Genomic DNA, 16,831 nt, shown 5'->3' on the forward strand with positions numbered 1-16,831 from the left:
TGGACAATTTCCTGTTCGCCTACCGGAATGCGACACATGCAGTCACCAACCAGGCCCCAGCCATGATGTTCTTTAACCGAAGGTTAAGATCTTGCCTGGATTTGCTCAGACCAAACGTACGAAGAGATGTTGAGAGTAAGCAATTCCAGCACATCCATGAGAAGCCAACAAGGAGCTTCAATGTAGGGCAACCAGTCTTGGCCCGCGACTACCGAACAGAAAAATGGCAGCCAGGAACGATATGCACACGGCAGGGCCCACTAATGTACACAGTGGACGTTGGGGAGAGCATCGTGAGACGCCATGCTGACCAGATCCTAGAGTCACAGGAACAAGTCAACCCCATGCCTCGCCCATACGTACCTGGTGATGAACCCGACGTACAGGTAGCATCTACCCCAGAAACAGTGGCATCGGAAGCTGATGAACCAACCGACAACAGGGGGCCAGAATCGCCTCCGCACCAAGAGCAAGACATTCGGGAAAGGCGCTATCCAGAAAGGATCAGGAAGCCTCCCCAAAGACTGAATTTATAAATGGACTATTTTCAGCTAATGTTGCATGTTAAAAGTGTTAATTGTAATTAGTTTGATATTTAATTGTTAAATGAGTGTTATGGTACTGTTAATCTAAAAGGGGAGGAATTGTAATGTATGTACCTTTAAGGGGGGGAACTACTTTCTACAGCTCATGTATACTGTAGTACCGGCAGTGACCACACCTGTATATAACGCTGAGTAGTAATCTGTTGTTTCAGTTGCAGTTTGAACCACGTTGAGTAAACACCTGTTGAATCGTTCCCTGCAGTCTGTTGTCTGATTATTGAAGGACACAACATTAAGATACATGGACCTAACATTTGAAAATCCAAATACACCACATCCACTGGTTCCCCCATATCTACCCTGCAAGTTACAACCTGAGAAGGCTCCAATACAGTTGTCAAACACGATTTCTCTTTCATAAAACCGCGTTGACTCGGCCCAATCCTATTATTATTTTCTAAGTGCTCTGTTACCACGTCCTTAACAATGGATTTCAGCATTTTCCCTACTACTGATGTCAGGCTAACTGGTCTGTAGCTCCCTGTTTTCTCTCTCCCTCCTTTCTTGAATAGCGGGGTTACATTTGCCACCTTCCAATCCACGGGGACCGTTCTACAGGAAACTCTTTTTTATCCGGCACAGACGGGACCGGTGTGGTGCCGGTTGATCAAAAAGTCTGGATTATCGAGAGCTATAGTTTAAAAGGTACGGGAGCTCAGAGCAACAAACCCAGGCTTCCCTGTTGCTTAGCAACAGGTGCAGAACAATAGCCACAAGATCCAAGCGTCTCTGTAGCTTAGCAACAGCTGCAGCCACACCCGATTGCACAGCCACAGATCGAGGAACGCCAGTAATATGAAGTAAAACTTACCTGAACCTACTCCTGCATTTTGCCGGTTAACCGAGATTTCCGGTTAGAGTTTCCTGTGTAATCAATGGATTTCTGGATGATCATAACCAATGGCGTCCACTATCTTTGCAGCCAGCTCTTTTAAAACCCGAGGATGTAGGCCGTCAGGTCCAGTGGATTTGTCGGCTTTTAGCCTTCTACATTAAACACATTCCAGTGTGAATGGAGGAAATTTGGTGCGATATTGCCATCTACAGCTGTGATAGGATATGTCTCTTGTTCTTAGGCAGTCCCTCGGAACCGAGGATGACTTGCTTCCACATTAAAAATAAGTTCTCAGGTGACTGATGAGCCCAATGCGGGACCTACAGTCTGTCACAGGGGGGGGGCAGACGGTGGTTGAAGGGGCGGGTGGGTGGGGTGACGTGCACTCCTTGCGCTGCCTGCGCTTGGCTTCCGCTTGCTCCCGGCGAAGAGACTCGAGGTGTTCGGCGCCTTCCCGGATGCTTCTCCTCCACTTTGTGCAGTCTTGGGGCCAGGAATTCCCAGGTGTCGATGGGGATGTTACACTTTTTCTAAGGAGGCTTTGAGGGTGTCCTTGAAGAGTTTCCTCTGACCACCTGGGGCTCTCTTGCCGCGCCGGAGCTCCGAGTAGCGCGCTTGTTTTGGGAGTCTTGTATCGGGCATGCGGACAATGTGACCCGTCCATCGGAGCTGACTGAGCGTGGTCAAAGCTTCGATGCTGGGGATGTTGGCCTGAGCAAGAACACTGACGTTGGTGCTGTAAGAATTCGCAATAATTTACAGTTCTGAAGATTAATTTTTTTCGATTAAAGAATCCCTGGGCGTTGTGCTTTTAAATTTCCAGGGATAAAAATGGCTGTCACCACATGGCCGAAGACAAAGGACAATGCTTTGTTTACAAAGCAATTGAATGCTATTAGCATTTGTTTGTATATCGAGTGGATACATCTAAACTGCAGAAGAGACTTTTGTATCTTGAATGAGAATCCGTTTAAGAATTGAATGGGTCTAAATCACCCAGCACTGGACAATAGGGCTGTTGCATTCTCTTTTGTTTCAGCCCAGGGAGCTCCGGAAGACACATTAACCCAGTCTAACCACTCTGAGTTAGCCAATCACAGCTTTCTCTTGTGTATTGGACCCTTTGGGCAGGGAATTTTGCACACAGCCCTTGCAGGGCAGAACGGCAGGACCTGACCAGGTATAAAGATAGCTGCTGAGAAGCTATCTCTCTCTCTCTTACTTCGCTGGACCACAGGTGAGCAGGGTGTTCTGACTCCTCGGCAAGGCAACCGAGCAGGAGTTTGGGGGTGGTGATTTAAGGGAATTGCTAAGATTGTTTAAATAACATTGTAGCCATTGTATCCCTCGTTTTCGCCGTCTGCAACCCTGTTATATAGTTTTACTGTAATTACTGTGTTTGTGTGGTATAGTTTATTCTTTTGATTGTAGTTTATTTAGTTAATAAAACTTGATTTTTTTTTCTCTCATCCAAACTACAGGTAGACTATCCTTTATCTGAACTTCCGAAAACCTCTAAAAACCAAAAGTTTTTTCGTTCAGCGTAAGTCGTGCGCACGACCCCGACCCCCGCCGACCCCCACCCCCGACGCCGACCCCCGCCCCCCCCGCCGACCCCGACCCCCACCCCCGACAAATTTCCCAGTCTTATAAAATACCTTCTGAAATCCGAAATTTTCCGAAAACCGAAACACGGCTGGTCCCGAGGTTTTCGGATAAAGGATAGTCTACCTGTACGTGTCTGTTTTAACATCAATAATTATAAGCCCTGCAGTCAGAACTGGAAGGTGGGGTAGCGATTCGAAACCGGTTTTAAAATTGGTTTTATTGGAATTGGTCTGAGTGCAGGCAAAGGCTGCAAGACCAGGAAAATTACTTTCAACCAGTTTAAAGAAGCCCCCAAACCCTTACAGTGCGCCTATCCTGCCAATGGATTTGCATGATCTTGTGGAGGCAGCGTCATAGGATATGACACAAAGATCCCTGGTACTTTATCCTCCTCCTGCTGTGCAAGTACTCGGTTAACAGTGTACGAAAGGCTGATATTTAGAGATATTTAGTAGACGAGAATCATACAGCTATTGACCAAATAATATTACCCATAATTACTCCTGGGTAACTAAAAAGCTAAGACTTGTTCAAAATGTAGCTGCGGACAGTCAAAAGCAGTTTTGATAACAAACAGCCACAGACTGTGAGTGAAGGTTAAATCATTAAATAACATATTGTGGCAAAACCACCAATGATCTTCTGTACAAATGCATAACTGTCTTTAACCCAATGCTACAGCATCTGTGTTTGTTGGCCGAGTGTAAATAAGCTTTCTGCAAAAGCCCTGAAACAACGTGATGACGTCATCACGTTGGTCACGTGATGCCCCGAACGGCGGGAAACGTGATGACGTCATGACGTCAGGGAGTGGGAGGTTCTAAGCCCAGACCTCGTGTAACAAGCTGCTGAAAAGACATGTTTGCTGTTGCTCCTGCATGTTTTTGTTTTGTTCACTTGTTTGATTAAATTCAGTTGAATTATTGAACTGACTCGACTTCAGTGCTTCAGTTAGGGATAGATCGATTTCTACAATATTATAATACTGTATAGAACTTAGAATTTGCTTAACAAAACTAATTGCAACGATATTTAAAAAATAATTAGTATAAGGACATAAAATGAGATCATGGAGATAATGGCCCAGAAATTCGGGTCGGAGGCTTCCCGCGGGTGTAAGCTATGAGCCCGCGTGGGATTCCGATCCTGGGCCTCCTCCAGCTGCCGGCGCGCAGTGCTTGCGTATCCCAGGGACGCAGTTAGTTCGAAGCATCCCCTGGGATCACGTGGGCCATGGAGAGCCAATTGGAGCAGGGAATGCTTCATTCATAGATTTGACAGGAAGACCTGTCAAATTTATGAATACAATTCAGCCCCAAATCACAAACTTCAAAAAGAAAATTCATTTTTAAAATAACTAAATTACATAAAATAACTATTTTAAACAAAAATTTTAATTTTCTAAAAATTAATTAGTTTCTAACGGGGCTAAAATAAACTTACCTTTCTTTAAAAGTATTTAAAAATAATAAACCTGTGGAAAAAATGTTTTAATTTAACTTAATTCACCACTTACCTTGTTAAAAGCAGGCCTTGCGCCTGCTTTTTAAAAGCGTAGCTCCTGGAGACTTACCCTCCCGGAGAAACCTGCAAAAAAAACGGAAGTTCCAGGCACACACGCTGCCTCTCCGGCGCACGCGTTCGACCTGTGAACTCCTGCCTTCAAGGGAACGGAAGTTCCGGTTTCCCGTGCATGCTGGAAACCGGCACTTTCGTTGGGCCTACGCGTGAGTACCCAGCGCGTACTCACCCGTGGTGACCCAAAGTTCTGGCCCATTTATCTGGTAGATTAAAGTGAGATAGTTTGGATACCTCAAGACTAGTGAAACAGCGCTGATATGGGCCCTTGGTATAAAGGCCTTGTACCAGGGAAGCTAGAAATGAAAGAGATAAAGTAAATACCAATAGGGTGAAAAACTATAAACAAGATAACACTGAACATGGCAAAGTTGGTGGAAAAATACTGGAAAGGCAGGATGCTACCTTAGTCTGAGGGACAATGGTATTTTGACCATTAGAGCCAATTAAAAAAGGTGATTTTGTTAAAGACCATATATGGACACTGGCCAAACCAACCGTTGATAAGAAAAGGGTTAAAACCTCAATACTCAAAGAACAACTTCACACAGACGCACTGCGAGGACAAAGGAACGGGCTTAAGACGACGTTCATCTGTGTCCGAGAGGTTCCAGAGACCTAGGCCTGCGAGCTTCTCGTTAAACCTATCGCCTAATAAGTATATGACGCTGTATGCTTAATAAATCTTGATCTATTGCTCAAACATACTGGCTGCTGCCTATTGGTATCTTGTTCAAGAACTCAGAGATCGTTTAGATCTTACAACAGTGACTGCACTTCAAAAGTCCTTCATTGGCTGTGAAGCGTGTTGGGACATTCCAAGGTGGTGAAAAGCGCTGCAGAAACGCGAGTTCTTCTTGCCAACTCTCGCACCCCCCCCATCTCTTGCTCCCGGGCCCACCCCACCCTCACAGACTCACGTTTTGTTGCAGTACAAGCTGCCATCTCCAGCGTAGCCTCGGTCACAGTGGCACTCGAAGGATTCGAAGGTGTTCTCGCAGGTGGCGAACGGGTGGCAGTTGTCCATTTGGAGCCGACACTCGTCGATGTCCGGACAGACCCCGTAGGACCAGCTGGCTGGCTCACCGAGTGACAGGTTGTACAGGCCCACCAGCGCAGCAGAGCAATTCTCAAACCCTCGGAGTGTGGCGAAATCGCCGGCCAAACACCTGAAAAACAGACACCGCTAATCACACAGGCTTACATCAGACAGACACCGCTAATCACACAGGCTTACATCAGACGGACACCAGACAGCGCTAATCACACAGGCTTACATCAGACAGACACCACTAATCACACAGGCATACATCAGACAGACATCAGACAGACACCAGACAGCGCTAATCACACAGGCATACATCAGAGACACCAGATACCGCTAATCACACAGCCACCAGACAGCGCTAATCACACAAGCATACACCAGACACCGCTAATCACACAGGCTTACATCAGACAGACACCAGACAGCGCTAATCACACAGGCATACATCAGACAGACACCAGACAGCGCTAATCACACAGGCATACATCAGACAGACACCAGACAGCGCTAATCACACAAGCATACACCAGACACCGCTAATCACACAGGCTTACATCAGACAGACACCAGACAGCGCTAATCACACAGGCATACATCAGACAGACACCAGACAGCGCTAATCACACAGGCATACATCAGACACCAGACAGCGCTAATCACACAGCCACCAGGCAGCACTAATCACACAAGCATACACCAGACACCGCTAATCACACAGGCATACATCAGACAGACACCAGACAGCGCTAATCACACAGGCATACATCAGACAGACACCGCTAATCACACAGGCATACATCAGACAGACACCAGACAGCGCTAATCACACAGACATACATCAGACAGACACCGCTAATCACACAGACATACATCAGACACCGCTAATCACAGACATACATCAGACAGACACCGCTAATCACACAGACATACATCAGACAGACACCAGACACTGCTAATCACACAGGCATACATCATACAGACACCAGACACCGCTAATCACACAGACACGCGTCAGACAGACACTAGACACTGCTAATCACCCAGACACCCACACCAGACACTGATAATCATGCAGACAAGGGCACCAGACACCGCTAATCACACAAGCACGCGCATCAGCTGGGCACTAGACACCGCTAATCACACAGACATACATCAGACACCAGACACCACTAATTACAGACACCAGACATCGCTAATTACAGACATACATCAGACACCATACAACGCTAATTCCACAGACACGTATCAGACAGACACCAGCCACCAATCAGACATACCTCAGACACCGCTAATCACAGACATGCATCAGACAGACACGAGACACCGCAAATCACAGACACGCATCAGACAGACACCAGACACCGCTAATCAGACACGCATCAGACACCACTAATCACAGACATGCATCAGACAGACACGAGACACCGCTAATCACAGACACCACTAATCACACAGACATGCATCAGACAGACACTAGACACCGCTAATCACAGACACGCATCAGATGGGCACCAGATAGACACCAGATTCTGCTAATCATTCAGACATAACCATCAGACACCGCTAATCATACAGACATACGCAGGCAGACACCAGACACGGCAAATCACACAGACATGTATCCAGCCCCTCACTGATCCACCGAGCCACCCAGTGTTGGACCCCCGACCGTTACCTGCCGATGGTGGGATTGTCGGAGTTCCCACACCATCCACACTCGAAGTTTTGCAGACAGTCTTTGCAAGTCAGGAAACGCGAGCAATCCATACACTGGCTCGCCGAGTGAATGCTGGAAATAGGACACCGGTTAATACAGTAACATGCTTAAAATGATTCAGCCATCACCAGAGCCACTGCAGCATGTACAGAGTGTACACTGTCTCTCCACTGGGGCACACCCCATGTACAGAGTGTACACTGTCTCTCCACTGGGGCACACCCCATGTACAGAGTGTACACTCTCCCTGCTGGGACACACCCCATGTACAGAGTGTACACTGTCTCTCCACTGGGACACACCGCATGTACAGAGTGTACACTGTCTCCCCACTGGGACACACCCCATGTACAGAGTGTACACTCTCCCCGCTGGGACACACCCCATGTACAGAGTGTACACTCTCCCCGCTGGGACACACCCCATGTACAGAGTGTACACTCTCCCCGCTGGGACACACTCCATGTACAGAGTGGACACTGTCTCTCCACTGGGACACACCCCATGTACAGAGTGTACACTCTCCCCGCTGGGACACACCCCATGTACAGAGTGAACAGTGTCTCTCCACTGGGACACACCCCATTACAGAGTGTACACTCTCCCCGCTGGGACACACCCCATGTACAGAGTGAACAGTGTCTCTCCACTGGGACACACCCCATTACAGAGTGTACACTCTCCCCGCTGGGACACACTCCATGTACAGAGTGTACACTGTCCCTCCACTGGGACACACCCCATGTACAGAGTGTACACTGTCTCCCCACTGGGACACACCCCATGTACAGAGTGTACACTGTCTCTCCACTGGGACACACCCCATTACAGAGTGTACACTCTCCCCGCTGGGACACACCCCATGTACAGAGTGTACACTGTCTCCCCACTGGGGCACACTCCATGTACCGAGTGTACACTGTCTCCCCACTGGGACACACCCCATGTACAGAGTGTACACTGTCTCCCCACTGGGGCACACTCCATGTACAGAGTGTACACTGTCCCTCCACTGGGACACACCCCATGTACAGAGTGTACACTGTCTCCCCACTGGGACACACCCCATGTACAGAGTGTACACTGTCTCTCCACTGGGACACACCCCATTACAGAGTGTACACTGTCTCCCCACTGGGACACACCCCATGTACAGAGTGTACACTGTCTCCCCGCTGGGACACACCCCATGTACAGAGTGTACACTGTCTCCCACTGGGACACACCCCATGTACAGAGTGTACACTGTCTCCCCACTGGGACACACCCCATGTACAGAGTGTACACTCTCCCCACTGGGACACACCCCATTACAGAGTGTATGTTAGTCGCCTCAACTATTCCCTGTGGTAGCAATTTCCAAATTCTCACCACTCTCTGGGTAAAGAAGTTTCTCCTGAATTCCCTATTGGATTTATTAGTAACTATCTTATATTGGTTGATAAAATTGAGGCTGGTGCTAACGGCAGTGTGGAAGCATGGGTAGGGAGTTAGTTAAAGGACAGTGACAGAGAGAGCAGTGGTTCATGGATGTTTTTCAGGTTGAAGGGGTGCACAGAGCGGTGTCCCCCAGGGGTCAGTGTTGGGACTACTGCTCTTCTCAATATATAGAAATGATCTGAACTTGGGTATAGGGGGCACAATCTCAACATTTGCAGACAGCACAAAAATAGGGAAGGTGATTAACGGTGAAAAGGTGAGATTTATTGGGAGGAAGAAAAAAAAATCCCGAAATGGTGACTCTTTTGGAGTAGCAGTGGTGTGGGGAACTAGATCCACGGATCATTGAAAGTGGGAGGTTTGGTTGATAAAGCTGTAAAAAAGCAGCTGGGATCCCAGGTTTTATAAACAGGGGTTTGGTGTACTGATGGACAGAGGTGATGCTAACCCTGTACAAACCACTAGTTCGGGTCCATTTGTGGACACCTTGCTTTAGGAAGGATGTTATAGTCCTGGAGAGGGTGCAGAGCAGAGTCAGTGCAATGATGCGAGGGGCGAGAGGCTATCGGGCAGAGACTGCAGAGAGCGTCAGAGTGAGGGGCTTTACCTGTCGTACCAGTCCCGACACTCCCCGGACGGATATTTGGCGAGGTACGAGGTGAAGAGGAAGCAGGTGTGTGTGGACTGACACCAGGCACACTGGCTGGAATTGTTCAGGCATTCTCGACACGTCGACTGCCTGTCAACACAAACACAGCTCTGTCACCAATGCAGCAGGACAAGCGACTCACAGCAATATGAGGGGGCAGCGGAGGAGCAGGAACCAAGACAATACTAAGCCCACGTACACTTACACCCAACTCTGCAGCAGCACTGGGACTGGCACCCGGCCCTGTAACGCGACCCTTCACCTCCCGGCCCTGTAACGCGACCCTTCACCTCCCGGCCCAAGACGTGACTATTCACCCCCAGCCTGCAGCCCGACCCTTCACCTCCCCCCCGCAGCTCTATTCTTCACCCCCAGCCTGTAACACAACACTTCAACCCCGGCCTGCCACGCGACCTTTCAGCCCCAGCCCTGGGACACGATCTTCCACCCCGGCCTGCGACAGGACCCTTCACCCCCAGCCTGCAACCTGACCCTCCCTCCACCCCACCTCCCCGCCCTGCAACCCGACCCTTCACCCCCGGCCAGCAACCTGACCCTCCCTCCACCCCACCTCCCCGCCCTGCAACCCGACCCTTCACCCCCGGCCAGCAACCTGACCCTCCCTCCACCCCACCTCCCCGCCCTGCAACCCGACCCTTCACCCCCGGCCAGCAACCTGACCCTCCCTCCACCCCACCTCCCCGCCCTGCAACCTGACCCTCCCTCCACCCCACCTCCCCGCCCTGCAAACTGACCCTCTACCCCCGGCCTGCAACCTGACCCTCCCTCTCCCCCCCACCGTCCTGCAACTCGACTCCACCCCTGGCCTGCAACGCAACACTTCACCCCCGCCCTGCCATGCGACCTTTCGCCCCAGCCCTGGGACATGACCTTCCGCCCCCGGCCTGCAACCCGACCCTGCGCCCCTGGCCTGCAACCCGGCCCTGCGCCCCCGGCCTGCAACCCGACCCTTCGCCCCCGGCCTGCAACCCGACCCTTCGCCCCCGGCCTGCAAACCGACCCTTCGCCCCCGGCCTGCAACCCGACCCTTCGCCCCCGGCCTGCAACCCGACCCTTCGCCCCCGGCCTGCAACCCGACCCTTCACCCCCGGCCTGCAACCCGACCCTTCGCCCCCGGCCTGCAACCCGACCTTCCACCTCGACCTGTGATAGGACCCTTCGCCCCCGCCCTGCAACACGACCCTTCACCCCCAGCCTCATTATCTGTGCCGTGTTTCCAGCACCGCTGCTCACTGGTGGCAGGGCTTGGAGCAGCTGGCTGGGGAACGGATGCCACTGGACGACCTCCCTCGCCGGTTGCAATGGAAATCTTCCTTCCTGTTGACCTTCACCTGCCACTCGCAGTACGGGTCCTGGAAAGGGGACAAGAACAAAGTGAGCCGGCTGCTGGTGCTCGGAGGCTTGCGCAGTGGCGCGCGCGGGCGACACTCAGTCGGAGCCTCACCATGCTGCACAAATGGCAGTCTGTGTACTCGCTGCACAACGCACAGTTGCCAGGCGACAAGACGAGGTGCAAGCCCCTCCCACACTGGCTGTCCATACCCGACGTCCGCTGGTGGCAAGTGCTGGTGTTGGCGCACCAGCCGCAGCCCTGGTCAGTGAGGCAGGCGAGGCAGGAGTGGTAGGAATCGCAGTCCTCTGATCGGAACGGCTCCAGGAAGTGGAAGGAGATTGCCTGAAAGAAATAACAAGGAATTCACAGTTTTACAGGTGAAAAGCTGGAACAATCAGAGGCAGTTCTATAAACAGAGTCGCAAACAGGCAGCACAAAAACACGCGGCTCGCAGACACACTATGGCCGGGAATGCCGACAGTAATTGCCAAGGCTGCTCTGTGGCCGGGAATGCCAGCAGTAATTCAGCACTCACTGATTGGTCGACAATGTTGGGCCGTTCCCAAGTCAGCGTCATCTCGCTGGTCTGCCCGTTGCCGGTGTTATTCAGCGAGCCCTCCAGCCAGATGGTGTACTTGTTCCCACGCTCCAGGGTCGGGAAGAGCCGGTCCCCGCTGTTTCGCTGCAGCAGTCGAATCTCCTTTTCGGGCTGACCAGCCCAGTGTCCGACCTCCTCCTGCCCACAGGAAACAGCACACGGAGACGTTACATGGCCAGCTCCGACCCCACTCTCCCCCCTCACACCCCCGACCCCACTCTCCTCCCTCACATCCCCCGACCCCACTCTCCCCCCTCACACCCCCGACCCCACTCTCCCCCCGACCCCACTCTCCCCCCCGACCCCACTCTCCCCCCGACCCCACTCTCCCCCCCGACCCCACTCCCCCCCCGACCCCACTCTCCCCCCTCACACACCCCGACCCCACTCTCCCCCATCACACCCCCCGACCCACTCTCCCCCCCGACCCCACTCTCCCCCCTCACACCCCCGACCCCACTCTCCTCCCGCACATCCCCCGACCCCACTCTCCCCCCTCACACCCCCGACCCCACTCTCCCCCCGACCCCACTCTCCCCCCCGACCCCACTCTCCCCCCTCACACCCCCGACCCCACTCTCCTCCCTCACATCCCCCGACCCCACTCTCCCCCCCCACACCCCCGACCCCACTCTCCCCCCGACCCCACTCTCCCCCCCGACCCCACTCTCCCCCCGACCCCACTGCCCCCCCCGAACCCACTCTCCCCCCTCACACCCCCCGACCCCACTCTCCCCCATCACACCCCCCGACCCACTCTCCCCCCCGACCCCACTCTCCCCTCGACCCCACTCTCCTCCCGCACATCCCCCGACCCCACTCTCCCCCCCGACCCCACTCTCCCCCCTAACACCCCCCGACCCCACTCTCCCCCCTCACACCCCCCGACCCCACTCTGCCCCCCCCACACCCCCCGACCCCTCTCCTCCCTCACATCCCCCGACCCCACTCTCCCCCATCACCCCCCCGACCCCACTCTCCCCCCTCACACCCCCCGACCCCACACTCCCCCCTCACACCCCCCGACCCCACTCTCCCCCCTCACACCCCCCGACCCCACTCTCCCCCCTCACACCCCCCGACCCCACTCTCCCCCCTCCCGACCCCACTCTCCCCCCTCACACCCCCCGACCCCACTCTCCCCCCTCACACCCCCCGACCCCACTCTCCCCCCTCACACCCCCCGACCCCACTCTCCCCCCTCACACCCCCCGACCCCACTCCCCCCCCTCACACCCCCCGACCCCACTCCCCCTCACACCCCCCGACCCCACTCTCCCCCCTCACACCCCCCGACCCCACTCTCCGCCCTCACACCCCCCAACCTCACTCTCCCCCCTCACACCCCCCGACCTCACTCTCCCCCGTCACACCCCCCGACCCCACTCTCCCCCCTCACACCCCCCGACCCCACTCTCCCCCCTCACACCCCCCGACCCCACTCTCCCCCCTCACACCCCCCGACCCCACTCTCCCCCCTCTCCCCCCTCACACCCCCCGACCCCACTCTCCCCCCTCACACCCCCCGACCCCACTCTCCCCCCTCACACCCCCCGACCCCACTCTCCCCCCTCACACCCCCCGACCCCACTCTCCCCCCTCACACCCCTCACACCCCCCGACCCCCCTCACACCCCCCTCTCCCCCCTCACACCCCCCGACCCCACTCTCCCCCCGCACACCCCCCGACCCCACTCTCCCCCCTCACACCCCCCGACCCCACTCTCCCCCCTCACACCCCCCGACCCCACTCTCCCCCCTCACACCCCCCGACCCCACTCTCCCCCCACACACCCCCCGACCCCACTCTCCCCCCTCACACCCCCCGACCCCACTCTCCCCCCTCACACCCCCCGACCCCACTCTCCCCCCTCACACCCCCCGACCCCACTCTCCCCCCTCACACCCCCCGACCCCACTCTCCCCCCTCACACCCCCCGACCCCACTCTCCCCCCCGACCCCACTCTCCCCCCTCACACCCCCCGACCCCCCTCTCCCCCCTCACACCCTCTACCCCCTTACACCCCCCGACCCCACTCTCCCCCCTCACAGCCCCCGACCCCACTCTCCCCCTCACACCCCCCGACCCCACTCTCCCCCCCTCACACCCCCCGACCCCTCTCCCCACTCTTCCCCCGACCCCTCTCCCCACTCTCCCCTCTCACACCCACCGACACCACTCTCCCCCCTCACACCCCCCGACCCCACTCTCCCCCCTCACACCCCCCGACCCCACTCTCCCCCCTCACACCCCCTGACCCCACTCTCCCCCCTCACACCCCCTGACCCCACTCTCCCCCCACACCCCCCGACCCCACTCTCCCCCCTCACACCCCCCGACCCCACTCTCCCCCCACACCCCCCCGACCCCACTCTCCCCCCTCACACCCCCCCGACCCCACTCTCCCCCTCACCCCCCCCCGACCCCACTCTCCCCCCTCACACCACCCGACCCCACTCTCCCCCCTCACACCCCCCGACCCCACTCTCCCCCCTCACACCCCCCGACCCCACTCTCCCCCCTCACACCCCCCGACCCCACTCACACCCCCCGACCCCACTCTCCCCCCTCACACCCCCCGACCCCACTCTCCCCCCTCACACCCCCCCGACCCCACTCTCCCCCCTCACACCCCCCCGACCCCACTCTCCCCCCTCACACCCCCCGACCCCACTCTCCCCCCTCACACCCCCCCGACCCCACTCTCCCCCCCGACCCCTCACACCCCCCGACCCCACTCTCCCCCCTCACACCCCCCGACCCCACTCTCCCCCCTCTCCCCCTCACACCCCCCGACCCCACTCTCCCCCCTCACACCCCCCGACCCCACTCTCCCCCCTCACACTCCCCGACCCCACTCTCCCCCCTCACACTCCCCGACCCCACTCTCCCCCCTCACACCCCCCGACCCCACTCTCCCCCCTCACACCCCCCCGACCCCACTCACCCCCCGCCGACCCCACTCCCCCATCACACCCCCGACCCCACTCTCCCCCCTCACACCCCCCGACCCCACTCTCCCCCCTCACACCCCCCGACCCCACTCTCCCCCCGACCCCACTCTCCCCCCGACCCCACTCTCCCCCCTCACACCCCCCCGACCCCACTCTCCCCCCTCACACCCCCCGACCCCACTCTCCCCCCTCACACCCCCCGACCCCACTCTCCCCCCTCACACACCCCGACCCCACTCTCCCCCCTCACACCCCCCGACCCCACTCTCCCCCCTCACCCACCCCCGACCCCACTCTCCCCCCTCACACCCCCCGACTCCACTCTCCCCCCTCACACAATTCACAATTCACATCGCTTTATTGGCATGATAAGGTACATCTTATGTTGCCAAAGCATCAAAATACATTTATGGTTTAGCACATAAACGCAGTTCTATTCATACAGTGTATAAACAGGTATATCCCTGAGTGTATAAATATACATTCGCATTGTTTATATATATTCTTTTCTTAGTTTACTGGTTGTCCCTCTGTTCATGGCAAGCTGTAACATAGTGTGCCGCCAGTGTTATACAGCTTCTCTCCTCTCCCAGTCGGAATGGGAGTTTTTGGTTTTCATTCAGATTTCTGAAATCAGGGCATATTTGTGAGAATTTTTGGTAGAAATTCTCCCTGATGCCCTGATATTTTCCACAAGCTGTGAGGAAGTGCATCTCTGTCTCCACCACTCCCTGACTGCAGTGAGAGCATATCCTGTCCTCTCTTGGCAGCCTGGTCTGCCTGTGTCTGCCTTTTTCGATCGCTAGGCTATGTTCGCTAAGTCTGTACCTTGTCAAGGTTCTTCTCAGTTTGTTATCCTTTACCATGGTCAGGTAATCAGCTATGTTGTATTGTCTGTTTAGGGCCAAGTAGCAATTGAGTTTGCTTTGGGTTTTTGTTGTTTCTGCCCAATATGTCAGATATTTTTCCTTTTGCTTAGCGACGATTGTGTTGGGTCGAATTCTTTGTGTTACCCTGTCACTGTCCTGGGGCTGGTTATTGTTAGTATTGTTAGTAGTTACTTCACTGAGTCCCAGGACTAGTTGACTGAGGGTATTCTTCTTTATGGTCAGCTCTTGGCATTTCAGGGCGTCGTAGTGATAGCATTGGGGATTGCTCATTTGTAGGTGATTCCAAAATTTGGTGGCTCTTTTTTGGATAGTGATTATTAATGGATATTGGCCTAGTTCCGCCCTGCATGCATTGTTTACTGTTTTCCTTTGAGTCCGGAGGATACTTTTACAGAATTCTGCATATAGGATCTCAATTGGGTGTTTGTCCCATTTTGCAAATTCTTGTTGAGTTAGCGGTCCCCATACCTCACTGCCATAGAGTGCAATTGGTTCAATTACTGATTTGAAAATTTTGAGCCAAATGCTAATTGGGATTTCTATTTGGATTGATTTTTTGATGGCATAGAAAGCCCTTCTTGCTTTCTCTTTCAGTTCATTCACAGCCAGTTTGAAGTTTCCCGTAGAACTGATTTTTAAGCCCAAGTATGTGTAGTGAGTGGTTTGTTCAATTTTGGTTGTTCCTACTGTGAAATTTATTTTGGGTCCCTGATGTTTGGGTCTTTGCTGGAACACAAGGACTTTGGTTTTTTGGGGATTTATTGTCAGGGCCCAAGTCTGGCAGTACGACTCCAGCAGGTCCAGGTTTTGCTGTAGCCCCTCTTTAGTAGGTGACAGCAGAACCAGGTCGTCTGCATAGAGGAGGAATTTAACCTTGGATTCATATAGGGTGAGGCCGGGTGCTGTAGATTGTTCAAGTAGTTTTGCCAATCCATTTATGTAAATATTAAAGAGTGTCGGTGAGATTGGCGAGCCCTGCGTCACCCCCGCCCCTGTGGGAAGTATTTTGTTTGTTTGTCTCCAATTTTAACTGCACATTTGTTGTTTGTATACACTGATTTAATTACATCATATGTTTTCCCTCCTACCCCACTTTCGATAAGTTTCAGGAATAAACCGTTATGCCAGATGGAGTCGAAAGCCTTCTGGAAATCTACAAAGCATGCGTAGATTTTGCTTTTGTTATGGTGAACGTGTTTGTCAATTAGGGTCTGTAGGGTGAAGATATGATCGGATGTTCTATAGTTTGGCAGGAATCCAATTTGGCTTTTACTCAAGACATTGTGCTCCTCAAGGAAGTTTATAAGTCTTTTGTTTATGATGCTACAGAATACCTTCCCCAGGTTACTGTTTACACAGATGCCTCTATAGTTGTTTGGGTCGATTTTGTCCCCACTTTTGTATATGGGCGTTATGAGTCCTTTGTTCCAGATATCAGGGAAATAACCGACACTCAGAACCAAGTTGAAGAGTTTTAGGATAGCCAGTTTCTTTTTGTTGTCTGTGTGTTTAATCATCTCGTTTAGTATGCCATCTGTCCCGCAGGCTTT

At 54.0% G+C, this 16,831-nt stretch overlaps 1 protein-coding gene across 1 annotated transcript in view; it reads right to left on the reverse strand.

The window, feature by feature from the left end:
• Positions 1-16,831, reverse strand: part of megf8 (multiple EGF-like-domains 8) — a 93,079-nt gene that overhangs the window by 58,941 nt on the left and 17,307 nt on the right. The window contains exons 4-9 of the mRNA XM_086002419.1: positions 11,373-11,573; positions 10,949-11,179; positions 10,738-10,856; positions 9,442-9,573; positions 7,353-7,466; positions 5,547-5,795 (exon numbers count right to left, since the gene is read on the reverse strand). Coding sequence (XP_085858545.1) covers positions 5,547-5,795; positions 7,353-7,466; positions 9,442-9,573; positions 10,738-10,856; positions 10,949-11,179; positions 11,373-11,573 — 1,046 coding nt within the window. The remainder of the gene's footprint in view (positions 1-5,546; positions 5,796-7,352; positions 7,467-9,441; positions 9,574-10,737; positions 10,857-10,948; positions 11,180-11,372; positions 11,574-16,831) is intronic.

This window comes from Somniosus microcephalus, chromosome 12, assembly GCF_052327205.1.
Source record: "Somniosus microcephalus isolate GS21.2 chromosome 12, FLI_Smic_1.0, whole genome shotgun sequence".
In the NCBI taxonomy this organism is placed as follows: Eukaryota; Metazoa; Chordata; class Chondrichthyes; order Squaliformes; family Somniosidae; genus Somniosus; species Somniosus microcephalus.